Source organism: Marmota monax, unplaced genomic scaffold, assembly GCF_021218885.2.
Source record: "Marmota monax isolate L192 unplaced genomic scaffold, Marmota_monax_Labrador192_F-V1.1 WCK01_AAM20220418_F8-fsc00657, whole genome shotgun sequence".
Lineage (NCBI taxonomy): Eukaryota > Metazoa > Chordata > Mammalia > Rodentia > Sciuridae > Marmota > Marmota monax.
The window spans coordinates 154,396-166,363 of NW_026694448.1; the positions used below are offsets into that span (position 1 = coordinate 154,396).

The following is an 11,968-nucleotide window of genomic DNA, read 5'->3' on the forward strand; positions in this document are numbered from 1 at the left end:
CCGTCGTCCAGCCCGGTTTCCTCCTTCTGGGTCTCAGTCCAGAAATATTCTGTGCGTCCCAGACAATGTGCATGGACCCAAATGCACACGTGCACGCGCACACGCACGCTCTTTTCTTCTGCATGAATCCTAGTGCACTGGGCATGCTGGCCTCTGCCTTTGAGAACTCCTGGACTTGTGTTCAGGTTGGGGATTCAAAGAGCCTGCCTACGCTTTCTGAAGGCTGCCGGTGTTCTGCCGTGTAGACATAACCGAGCTAACCCGTCCCATCGGCTGGCTGTGGAGGTCATCATGTCCTTGCTCTCCTGCAGCCTCCAAGATGGAAGGACCACGGTGTGTCTGTTCACATGCATCACTTGCAGGGCAGATTCCAAAAGGCCAAGTTACTGAAGGGAGCATTAGGTGCCAACTTAATGTTTTGATCAGTATTACTGTGGGCGGGGGGGTGGGGGAGAGCCAGCGTTGGCAGTGGACAGCACCCTTACCTGACCTATTAGTGGCAGGACTTCAATTGTATGGATATCGGGAGTGTATGAGTTCTCAAATTTGGAGGCAAAAATCATGTCTGTGTGCAGGTGTGTTTTCTGGGTGGCTAACGTGTTCCTCAGCTCCTCGGGAGGGTCTGTGCCCCCTTAATACTGACTCATCCGTCCTGCGATTCGTCTCCCAGCCTTCCTTCCAGAAGTGAACTTTTCACCCTCTAAAGAGACCGGTTTGGACATTCCCTTCTCTGGATCTTTCTCACAGGACATCCCTCCTGTCCTCTGTGCCATTTCAGATGATTCCGGCTGCCACAGCCAACAGTCATTACCCGACTCTCAGATGAGAACTGTCACAGAGAGCCAGGTGGGACGGGAGCCCACAGATCCCTTTGGCCTTTTGATGGACACAGAGGCCCAGATCTGTCACGTAACCTGTGCAGCAGGCAGAGCTGGAATTCCAAGAAAGAAGGGAGGGCGTGGGTGGGCGGGCGTCAGAGTGGGCGGAGGTGCCAGCAGAGGAACAGACTTGGGGCTTTGGGATGGGCTGCACCTTCTTGGGGAGTGGTCAAGGGTGCAGCCTCTCTTACCAGTTCCCACAGTCTCCTGGGGCTTCTTGAGGTCCCCAGAGAATTCTGGGGAGTAGCAGGACTCACCGTGCTGCCCTGAATACCTTCTCAGGTGTCCACGGGATTCTCGTTTTGTTTTTCCGTGCTGGGGATGGAACCCAGGGTCTAGCACATGCTAGGCCAGGACTCCACCACCAGCCTCACAGCCAGCCCCCACATATTTTAGAAACACCTTGCCTCTGTGCCATGCTTTTGTTTGATTTCTTTATTAAGCAGCTTTTAAAACAATAAACGTCCTCCAAAAGTGACCAAAGAAAGTGTATTAAGTATCATTTGAACGTCATGGATTTCAGCCTAGGTGATCATTCCAGTCCATTGTAGCTGCTGTCCCTATTTGAAGGTCAAATTGTCCCCTCCTTGGCCAGCAGGAGCCTGCTGGGTCCTTCTGATCTGACCCCAGGAGCCTGTGGGGTCTTACTGTGTGATAAGTGGCCAGGCTCAGCCCCCACCCAGATCTGCAACCAGCCCCTTCTCCCGGCTGGATGTCATTAACCCAAATCTTGTATTCTTTAACCAGATTTCTAAACAGGAGGGAGCTGTTCCCTATGAATAAGTGATCAGATCTGTGACTGTGCTCCCTCCTACCCCAATGATCCTTTCAGACCTCGAGTTAGACTTTCAGCAAGTGAACACACAAGTGAGCTTTATAAGAAAAAGCCCCAGCCAAGGCTGAACTTGAAACACAAGTGTCGTAGACGGATGTCTAACTGTGGTGAAATAGTCCTCCACTTCGAGGGCCAGCCCCAACCACCGAAAAAAATCTCCTGCTCTTGGGAAATACACAATGAAGACTTAAATGGAAGGGCCATTGAGGCTTCCAGGAAGATTTGAAAAGTTAAATATGAGTTTCTTTAAAAAAAAAGCATAAACAAATATTCCGAGTTCTCAACCTATAAAGATCCGACCTACGGGACTTGAAGCAGAAATGAGCCAACAAATTCCACTGGGTTTAATTCACCTGGAGTCGCTCCCTGGCCCTGGTCCAGGCCACAGTTTAGAAGGTAGAGGGGCGTGGAAATGAAAAGCAATAGCATTTCTCTGATTCCACTGATTACACAACAGCAGAGCCACTTCAAAAGATTCCCACACATTTTGAGTGGGTTTTCAAATGTTTGGGGGGCTTTGGCTTGTGTAAGAGTAAAAGGTGGGACCTGGGATCCCCAAAACACAGCAGGGACCCAAAGTGGGGAGTCCAGGGTGGGCCCTCTGGTGCTGCGGGTGGGAGATTCCCACCTAGGCCTTTAATTCTCCCAGTAGGCCAACCTGGGGCACATCCTAGGAATGTCTAGGCCCTGTCCTTGAGGTGTGGAATCTGGCTTGGGGACACAAGTGTCCTCCCCCATATCCAGCTTCTGCACACACCCCTTCCCTCTCCTCCTCACAAACGGGTGAGGATTAGGCTGGCCAAGGCAGCCTCTGATGGCTTGAGAGGGTCAGGGACTCCTTCTCAGGCCCTGACAGGGACAGAGGGACTGAGCCATCCTGGCCGACTCCCAAGCCTGGCACAGGTGAGTTGGTGGTCAGCAGTGGAAGGGGTCTGTGGTCTCTCTAAGGGAATTAGAGTTGGCGGTGGCCCGAGTGGGCAGGCATTTCATCACCTGTGAAGTACCTGGGGACTGAGAGGTGGTCTTGAAGTTACTACAGACTCATGCCAAGGGGGACACGTCAGCACCTCTCACCCCATGACTCTGCAGGCCCTGTGCTGGGCACCAGGTAGACATCTGTGAATGATACCAACCTTTCTCTGCTGGTCCCATGTGAGTCTAAAATCCTACAAGTCCTGGTGCAGCCACTGGTCCTACAAGTCCTAGGTGGCATTCCCTCTAATTGTCACCATGGCTGGGTGTTGGCCATGGGAGCCACATTCTTGCACCACACTTGGCAGGTGGCCTAAAGCTGACTCCTGGCACCTCCCTGCAGTACCAGCATCAGCAGCACCTGTCACAGGGAGCAACGTGGGAGAGCCCCGTTCAGGGGATCTCAAGAACAGAGCTCCCATCCCTCAAGACCCCCCTGCTAAGGATAAGTCAGCCCACCCAGCCACAGGCAGCCCCAAGACCTGCTCCCATTTTCCAAAATTCATCTGGAGATTGACTATTAGGGCCTGGGGGAATTTGCCCAGAGAACTGGCATTTTAAGGAATGGCCAGGATTCTGGAGCTGTTTCCCAGCCCTATTAGAGCTGTACGCGTACTCCTTGCATAGAGATCCCTGCCCGTGTCCACTTCTTATTCTATACTGACTTCTTACTTCCCCTTCCTGTTCTCTCCTTAAAGCCTATAAATTCTCTATAATTGCAAAAGTGTCTTTCCTGCTAAGACAATGGCAGGGGGAGGACAGGGTGACATATCTGGAGCTATCCTTTGGCTAGTTGTAAGTTAAGAACTGCTAGTCCAGAAAGCCAGGGGTGTTATGAAAAGCAGAGCCTGAAATGTGTGTCTTTCTGTTGAGCTAGACAAAATGAGTGAAATTGTTTGCCCAGAATTTCTCTAAGAGTATTATTCAGAACTGAGTGACTGCCACAGACATGAACCGCCAATCAGAATTCACTAAATATAGGGGCAGACAAGTGTAGAGTAATAAAAATCAATGGAAACCACAGACTGCAGAATCCAGCTACCAAGGACAAGGTGATTAAATGTTTGTATAGTGAATGTAAAATTAATATCAAGCAGGAGTAGTACAAAGATATTCCTATCTCCACACACTGTATCACTAGTGCATGAACTGCAGAACACCAGCCAGAGAGAAGACCCCCAAAGTGGCCAGATGTCAACGACAGATACCTACAAACAGCAACAGTTCACCTGAGCTGACCTCTTGACCCCAACAATGGAAGCCAGAAAACAATAGAATTATATGGGAAAGTGTAGAACATGGTGGACATAAGAGAGGAGATAATTTTCAGGGGAAAATTAAGGCTATTTTACAACTAATCAAACTGAAGATTAACAAGTTACCTTCACTAAAGAGACCACTAACATGTACTTGAGGAAGAAAGAAAATGATCCTAGGAGAAAAGGTTGAGATGCAAGAATATCTCCATGACCCAGAGTAGGGAGGAATTTCTGAAACTTGTGGCAGAGCATGATCTATAAAGGAAAAGATTGACATATTCAATTGCATTGAAATGAAGGGATTAGTTCACCAAAAGTCATCATAAAATATATGAGATACATGCTAGCAAATTTTATCTGAAACATGTATAATAATCAATAATACCTACATTACTGGGAAGAGTTCCTGTAAGGTTAAAAAAAATTATGATCAATAGAATCAATTAAAATTTTTCAGAAGAGGAAATATAAATGGCCAACAAATACATAAACATACACTCTACCTCACTAATAATCATTAACATTAAAACCTAAAGAGACACATTAAAAGCTCCAAGAAATCTGACAAACTGCAACAACAAAAACCATCTTTGAACTAATAAATAAGCTTAGCAAGTTGCAGGAAATAATGTCATTGTGCTAAAAATCAATTGTATTTCTCTCTAGTCGAATAATTTTAAAAAGTAAAAGTACTTACAAGAGCCCCCCCCCCAATAAAATAATTAGGCATAAATAATAACAAAATGTGTAGCAACTATATGCTAAAAGCTGCAAAACATTATAAAAGAAGTCAAAGAATATATTCATAATTGGAGAGACATACCATGTTCATGGATTGGAAGACGAGACAGTAAAGATGTCAGTTCTCTGCAAACTCATCTATGGATTTAACATTAAAAATCTCATCAAAGATATATTACAGATACTAAAAAGCCGATTCTAAAATTTATGTGAACTCGGGAACAGAACTAGGGAAGGAGATGAGCTGTCTCCTGAGAAATTCTCCTGAGAATCACATGCATTCACAACTCTTCAGATTATTGCAGCTTTACAGAAAGTTTTAAAATCTGGTCATGTGATTCCTCCAAACCACGTATTCGAGAGTCACCTTTGAGTCCCTTCCCTTCCTTTCTGCCATCATCACACATTTCCAGTGATCTCACAGTTGACAGGCTCTTATTCTTTTTCAAAAACATTTTATTGCTTTATTAAAGATAAGTGCTGTGTGCCCACGATGAGCTGTAATAAATAGCCATTTTCTCCAGGAACCTCTGTTCCTTCAGGCTAAATCCTGTTATTCTCTCTCCCAGATGAGTCATGCTAAGTGGGTTCTGAAGGAATTTGGGAGTGGCATGAGTTCAGACTTTGTACCTGTTGGATGTGAGGAGTTTGAGGGGCAGGTCCAGGCTTGGGGTAGGGCAAGCAAGGTACAGGGTGCAAACTTTAATGGACATTCTCAAGAGCAGGCAAGTGCAGAGTCAGCCCTGCAGAGGGACTTCCACATAGAGACATCTGATGGGCAGGTGCAGGCATGGGGCTGAAGGCCACAGGGAGAAGTGGGCAGAGGTGAGATGATATCACCAGCCAGTGTGGTGTTTAAAAGTACAGATTAAACAGGACCAAGATCAGGACACCAGAGGAGGCTGCAGTGACATCCTAAGCAGGGGAAGGGGAAGGGCTGAGAAAGCAGGAGACAAAGGGCAAGGGAACCTCGTGTCTGGCTGACCTTCTCCCCCAAGCCTCTAGCTGGACACTGAGTTCCTGCCCTGGCTACCAACACAGGGGCCATCCTAGCCTAAAAGCAAACAAAAGCTGAGCCCAGAAAGGACAGGGAGAGGTAAAGGCACCAAATCTACCAAAGACACATCAAATCTCGGGGCAGAACGCAGAGGCCATCAAACTGGAACCCTATCACCCAACTGGGGGTGGGCCCCAGGGCATCAGCTGCTATGACCTAGGGCTTCAAATCATGTGCCCCCAGGGTCAGGCAGGCATTCAGTGGGGGGCAGGAGCCGTGGAAGGAGAGGGCTACGCCACCATGTAGGTGAGCAACAGGGCGAGTCTAGAAGATGGCATCGGGTTGGTGGGGAGGGGGATGTGGTCCACTAGGGACTTCAGGACCTTTTTCAAGAGACAATCACAACACATTCTAGCCTGAGAAATGGGTATGCTGTGGCCAAAACCATATATTTCTCAAGAAATATCCAAAATCTAGATTTTTTTTTCATGTGAAAAATATTGTTTAAATGTTGGCGACTTATTCAGAATATTTAAAAACTGAACATGCCAACACTGCTTGAGCTCAAAAGGTACAGCTGGACTTGGTGGGAAGCCCCTCCTTTTGCAACCTCTGGGTCAGCCCCTTGACTCTTCTAACAGGATCCAACTTGACCATGGCTCAGAAAGGCCACCTTTCCTCCCTGTTCCCTCCTGGGTCCTTCCAGCTTCAATGGAGCTTTTGACCAGAGACAGGAGAAAAGAAATGCCCTCTGAAGGCACATGTCACCCCACACGGTGCGACGTCCCTCACATCGCACTTTTCTCTTACAGGCATTTGGGTGCTGGGTCTGGATCCTGGTAGCGGCCACCCACGTAGCCAACCCGCTGCTTCAAGGATGGGTGATGTACGTCTCCCTGACCTCCTTTCTCATCACCCTGATGTTCCTGCTGTCTTACTTGTTTGGATTTTACAAAAAATTTGAGTCCTGGAGAGTGCTGGTAAGGATCAGGGTTGGTGCCCTGGACTGGTGTCCTGGGAGCTGTGGGCACAACGGGCCCTTCTGGCTGGGGAGGGAGAACCAGAGAGCTGGGATCAGAGGCCCTGCCTGGGCTGGACCCTTATTGAGCTAAGGCTGGTGCTTTCCTGTCTTCCCTCCGCCACCTTCCCTGCTAGCAATGTCTGCACCTCCTGGAATTAAGACTATCTGGGAGCTGGGTGCAGCCGCGCAGCCTCCATCAGGCTACTCAGAGGATGGCTTGAGTCCAGGGCTTCAGGCCAGCTTGGGCAGCAGAGAGAGGCTCTGCCTCTTTATAAACAAATCCACAAAACAGAAGCAATATTCCGATGTATTTTTCCTCAATTTGACTCATGGTAAAATAAATCATGGCAGCAGTGTTGAATAAAGTGCTAGTAGGGGGAAAAAAGAGCTTGTCACACTTACTGATCAGCTCATCCTTTCATGTGCCACATGGATTTGTGCAAAATGGACATGCATTCGAATCACACTGAGCAAGCAGCATCGGGGTGGATGCTTGCATTTGATACAGCATCGTTGATTTTTCACGTTGTCACATTATCTTGTTAACTATTTGGAAGTGCTCTGTGTTGAGCAGTTGAAAACATAGACAAAAGAATAGAGAATTACACTGGGACCCTCACAGCCCAGATTCCAGAATTACCAAGATTCCACCACGCTGGCTGTGTTCCCACTTTTTATTTTCCCTGTAGAATTTTAAAGCACTTTCAGCCTAACTGTCATGCTATTCCACACATGTCTGGATCCCCCCAAACATACACAGACTTTCTCACCAGCTTCCACACACCAAGTCAACAACAACTCGGTGTATTAAGACCAAGGTCACCTTCAGATCTCCCAGTTATTTCTGGAATGTCTTTTTGCACTTGGCTTGTTTGAGCTGGATCCTCACAAGGGGCCTTGTGGGCCTTAGTTGTTAAGTTTCTTGGGTGTTTTCGGATCTAGACTGACTAAATCTGGCCCTGCCCGTGACCTCTAGGAGAGAGGAGGTCCACTGTCCTCCCCGGGGGACCCTATTTTGGATCTGTGTGTGTGCTTCTCCGGGTGTGATCTGACTTTCTGCTCTCTTCACTGAGTTGACTGTAGGCTGGAAGTTGGCATGGACGGCTTTGACAGGTGGCAGTGATCCCTCTGTGCCCAGCACAGTGCCAGTGGTTCAAAGCCGGGAGTTAACCAGCCTCTGTTCAGACCTGGCTGACCAGTCCGTCATTGGCCTTAACCTTGAGCTTCCATCTCCTCAAAATGAGACCAACACTGAGTGCAGGCGAGCCTCCCTGGTGGTTGGCGATGTTGGCGAGAAACACTCCCGGTGCCGAGCAGGCCCTGGGCGAGCGCCCGCGGGCCTGGGACCTGCACTGCTGTCACTGCTCCACCATTATTTGGTACAAAAATATCTTATTAGAAACTCTGCAGAGAAGCAGCAGGAGTTGGGGGTGGGGGACCTCACCCCTTTCCTCGCTCTTCCCTGCTGTGTCACAAGAGAGGAAGGTGCCTGCCCAAATGACGGTGGCGGTGGCCTCTGCTCTGCGTTCCCAGGACAGCCTGTACCACGGGACCACGGGCATCCTGTACATGAGCGCTGCTGTCCTGCAGGCGCACGCCACCATCGTTTCTGAGTCCTCGGACCTGAAAAACTACTTCATCAACACTACCGCCTCGGTGAGTGGGCCGGGCCAGCCGGGCAGGGGCAGGACACCCACAGCGGGAGGGCTTTTTTTTTGGGGGGGGTACTGGGATTGAACTCAGGGTGAGTAACCACTGAGTCACGTCTCCAGCCCTTTTAATTTTTTATTTTGAGACTTGGTCTCACTGAGTTGCTTAGGGCCCACAGATTGCTGGGGCTGGCTTTGAACTTGCGGTCCTCCTGCCTCAGGCTCCTGAGCTGCTGGGTTGAGAGGCATGTGCCACCGCACCCAACTGGAGGGCATTTTTGTGAGAGGTTTCAATCTGCCCCACGTGTGTCAGACAACCCTGAGCTCTCCAGCTGCAGGAGGGGTGTGTGTGTGTGTGTGTGTGTGTGTGTGAGAGAGAGAGAGAGAGAGAGAACACGCATGCCCAGGCTCCAGGCCTTCTCTGGCTTCTGTCCATCCTGGTCAGCCTCGCTCGCTGCCTGTCACATCCGCCACAGTATGCAGAATTTATTTTCCCAAAGTGCAGATTGAATCGTTTCTCCCCCCTGAACACCTCCATGCCCCCCATTGCTCTGAAATGAAGCCAGAGTCCCTGGCACAGCTAAGTTGTCCCCATGTCCATTTGTTTCAGTAACCAAAGTCCATGGGGTGGCATTGTTGGCAGACCAAAGCCCAGGCAAGGTGGTCCCACCAAACTTGGGCTGAGCAGGACCCTGGGCATCTGGCGCTGGGGGCCTCCCTGGTCCCAGGCACCTCAACTCCCCTCTCTCTGTGGAATGGTGCCCCCGCGTGGCCGGAGCGCACAATGACATTCCTTGTCCCCGAGGGAACTTCCAAGGTGGAGCCAGTGCTGCTGGACCCTGTCCAGGGGTGAAAGGCTGAGGAGAACTGGGTCCACCTGGCAGCTCCCCTGGATCACAGGGCTATGCCAGGAGGAAGGGCACATTTGGGGTGCTGTCCCCAGTGCCTGTATGTCCTGCCTGCTTTCCGCTTCCTGCTGCTACAGTGTAAGCTCTGGGCGGCAGGAGCCATCCGGCATCCTGTTCACTGTGACAGCCATAGTTGTGCCCGACCTAGAGCAGGTGCTCCAGAGACTGCTGAATGTGTGAGTGAGGACAGCCGGGCATGAGGGACGAGGCCAGCGCCCGGCCGTCGTGGCGATGGCCTCTGCCTGAGAGGGGAGCAAAGCCACTGTGGTTCCAAGCACGGTCTGAAGCTGTTGCGCTTCCCTGTTGTGGGGGATTATCTGGGAGCAGAGTAACAGGAGCCAAGTAGAGGCATGGGGAGTCCTCGGGAGGGATGACGCGGCTGAGACAGGAGCCGGTGCCAAGAGCCAGCCAGGCAGGGAGACCTGCAGACTCTGCCCTGGCTTTGGCCGTGGTGGTGGCCAGGGATTTGGAGGCACAGGTCACCATACCAGGTGAGATTCGGGGGCCGACCGAGCTTGTGGGGCTTGTGAGGAAAGGCCAGCAGTTCAGGCTGGGCCATTAAGAGCTGGGGCACCGAGGCATTCAGAGCAGTTGTGGGCCAGCAAGTGTGAATGCGGAGGCCACCAGGGCCCACAGGTGCAGGGCTGCAGGGGGCAAGGAGACAGTGCCCAGGGCCACAGTTGAGCGGGAGGAGAGCCAGCTGGATGGCCAGGTGGCAAGGCCCCTCCTGAGGGTGGAGATGGAGACACTCAGAGCAGGACACCAGGAGAGTGTGGCCCTAGGGAGGCCCAGGGACGGAGAGTCTCCAGGATCCAGCTAGCTGGCCGGGGTGGCTGCTCCCGGGTGGGGGGGTCACTGAGGAGGGTCTGGGCTTGGGGCCTCCTGGGCTGGAGGGGGCGCTGGCACCGGCCCTCTAACGGCCTGGTCCTGGCCCTCTCCAGTTCTTTGCCTTCATCACCACGCTGCTGTACATCCTCCACGCCTTCAGCATCTATTACCACTAGGGCGCCGGCCCCCAGCGCAGGATTCAGCTTCGCCATCTGGACGAGACACAAGTTCCCCGGAAGCCAATGTGGAATCATCACACCGTGTCCCCTTCGGGGCGAGGAGGCCCATTTTGGCATGTGTCTGGACGCCATCCCTCTCTGAGGAACATGAGAAAGCTGTTTCCTTTTTCCTGGGAAAGTAACTGTCTTTGGAATGATCTGACCTTGAACCCAGCCCTTCTGGACAATGAACACGGACACCCTCACCCTTGAGAGGCCCCCTGGGGGGGGCGGGGCCTGCAGCACCCCCAGATACGCAACCTGGAAGGCCCTCGCATTCCTGGGCCGTGTTCCAAGGAAAGCTGGCCCTGTGCACACGGAAAGGTCAAACCAAGGTGCTTTAAAGCAGATGGCTTCAGAGCAAATGCTTTTCTAAAGGGAGCTGTGCTCCAGTGGTGTTTCTCCCCCGGAGGGGCTGCCCTCCTCCCCGATCCAGGCAGGATGTCCGCACAGCCCAGTAACTGCCCACTGTCGCTTTGAAACGAATAAATTATTCTGTGAACGGATCTTGTCCTGACGGGTCTGGGGCTTGACGTCGTGTGTCAGTCTTTCCACCTGGGTAGGCGTGGTCTTCAGGAGCTACAGAGGTGAAAACCCCATCTCTGTCTCCTGGTCACTTTGTCATTGCCCTGGTGTCTGGAAAAGCCACCACAGATCTCTCACTTTGTTGGCAGGCAGCTATCTGGGATGGTCACTGCTCACTATGTGCCTAGTGGCCATGTGCAAATAAAGACCTTTTGTTCAGTTAATATGGATGAAGTTGGTTGTGTTCCTCCTGCGGGCAGCTGGCCCCAGTTGTCTTTTCTTGGGTCCACTGAAAATTTTCACCAAAACCGCTCCTTAGGGGGTTTAAGTCTTGACCTCCCAGTCATCCCCTTACTCAACCGGTGGGAGGCGGGAGCATCAGCGGATTTCTCCTTCTCCCAAGCTGAGCTGCTTGATTGGCACCCAGTCTGATGACCCTCCCCTTGTTCCCTGCCCCCCCCCCCACCTCTCTGTCCCTCTGCCAGTCATTTCTGATGCTGCCTATGCCTCCATCCAGGCCTGATTCATGACACAGCACCTGCCCATCACTTTCTAGCAGCTCAGGGGTGAGAGGGTGTGTGTGCATGATGTTTCCATGGAGATGCTGGACCACTCCATGCTGAAATTCAGCTACCAGGAATTTTCACTGACTGAGCGGACCCTGGATGCACTGTGTGGGGCTCATCTCTGTGCACAGGTGCAGGATGGGATTGTAAATTCCTCTGTCTCCCATGGGGGCATGTGTGTGATCAGAGTCACTGACTAAATACCTGGGGCGAGTCCAGGCCCCACCTAGATGCCTTTCATTCTAACTCACCTGCCAGGGGCGTCCAGGAAGCGCGCTGGTTTCTGCACCCACAGCTAGAGTCTGCATTCCCTAGAGGGCCACTCAGCACTGTCCTGGCCCCTCAACCAGCTCCTTGGCTCTGCCTGCCTGTCTGAGTCCCACTGACCCAAGACCATGCATTGTACTGTGCTCCGGAGCCTGGGGCTGCATTTCCCTGGGATGGAGCCAGGTGGGGCATCTCTGGCCCTCCACCCACCTCTGCCCTGACTTGGCTGCCATACCCCAGCGCCCCCCAGCGCCATCCCTACTCCCTCATCCTCCAGCTCTCCCCATTACTGTCACCAACACTA

The 11,968-nt window shown here is 51.7% G+C and overlaps 1 protein-coding gene across 3 annotated transcripts in view; it reads left to right on the plus strand.

The window, feature by feature from the left end:
• The window catches only part of LOC124075496 (MAL-like protein), a 78,798-nt gene extending 67,743 nt beyond the window's left edge, over positions 1-11,055 (plus strand). For 2 of the 3 annotated variants that reach the window (XM_058571153.1, XM_046418937.2), the window contains 3 exons: positions 6,495-6,662; positions 8,237-8,359; positions 10,202-11,055. In XM_058571153.1, the coding sequence (XP_058427136.1) occupies positions 6,495-6,662; positions 8,237-8,359; positions 10,202-10,264 (354 nt within the window). In that variant the 3' untranslated portion in view covers positions 10,265-11,055. The remainder of the gene's footprint in view (positions 1-6,494; positions 6,663-8,236; positions 8,360-10,201) is intronic. The other variant, XM_058571154.1, reaches the window with a different exon arrangement.
• Positions 11,056-11,968: the final 913 nt, after the last annotated feature.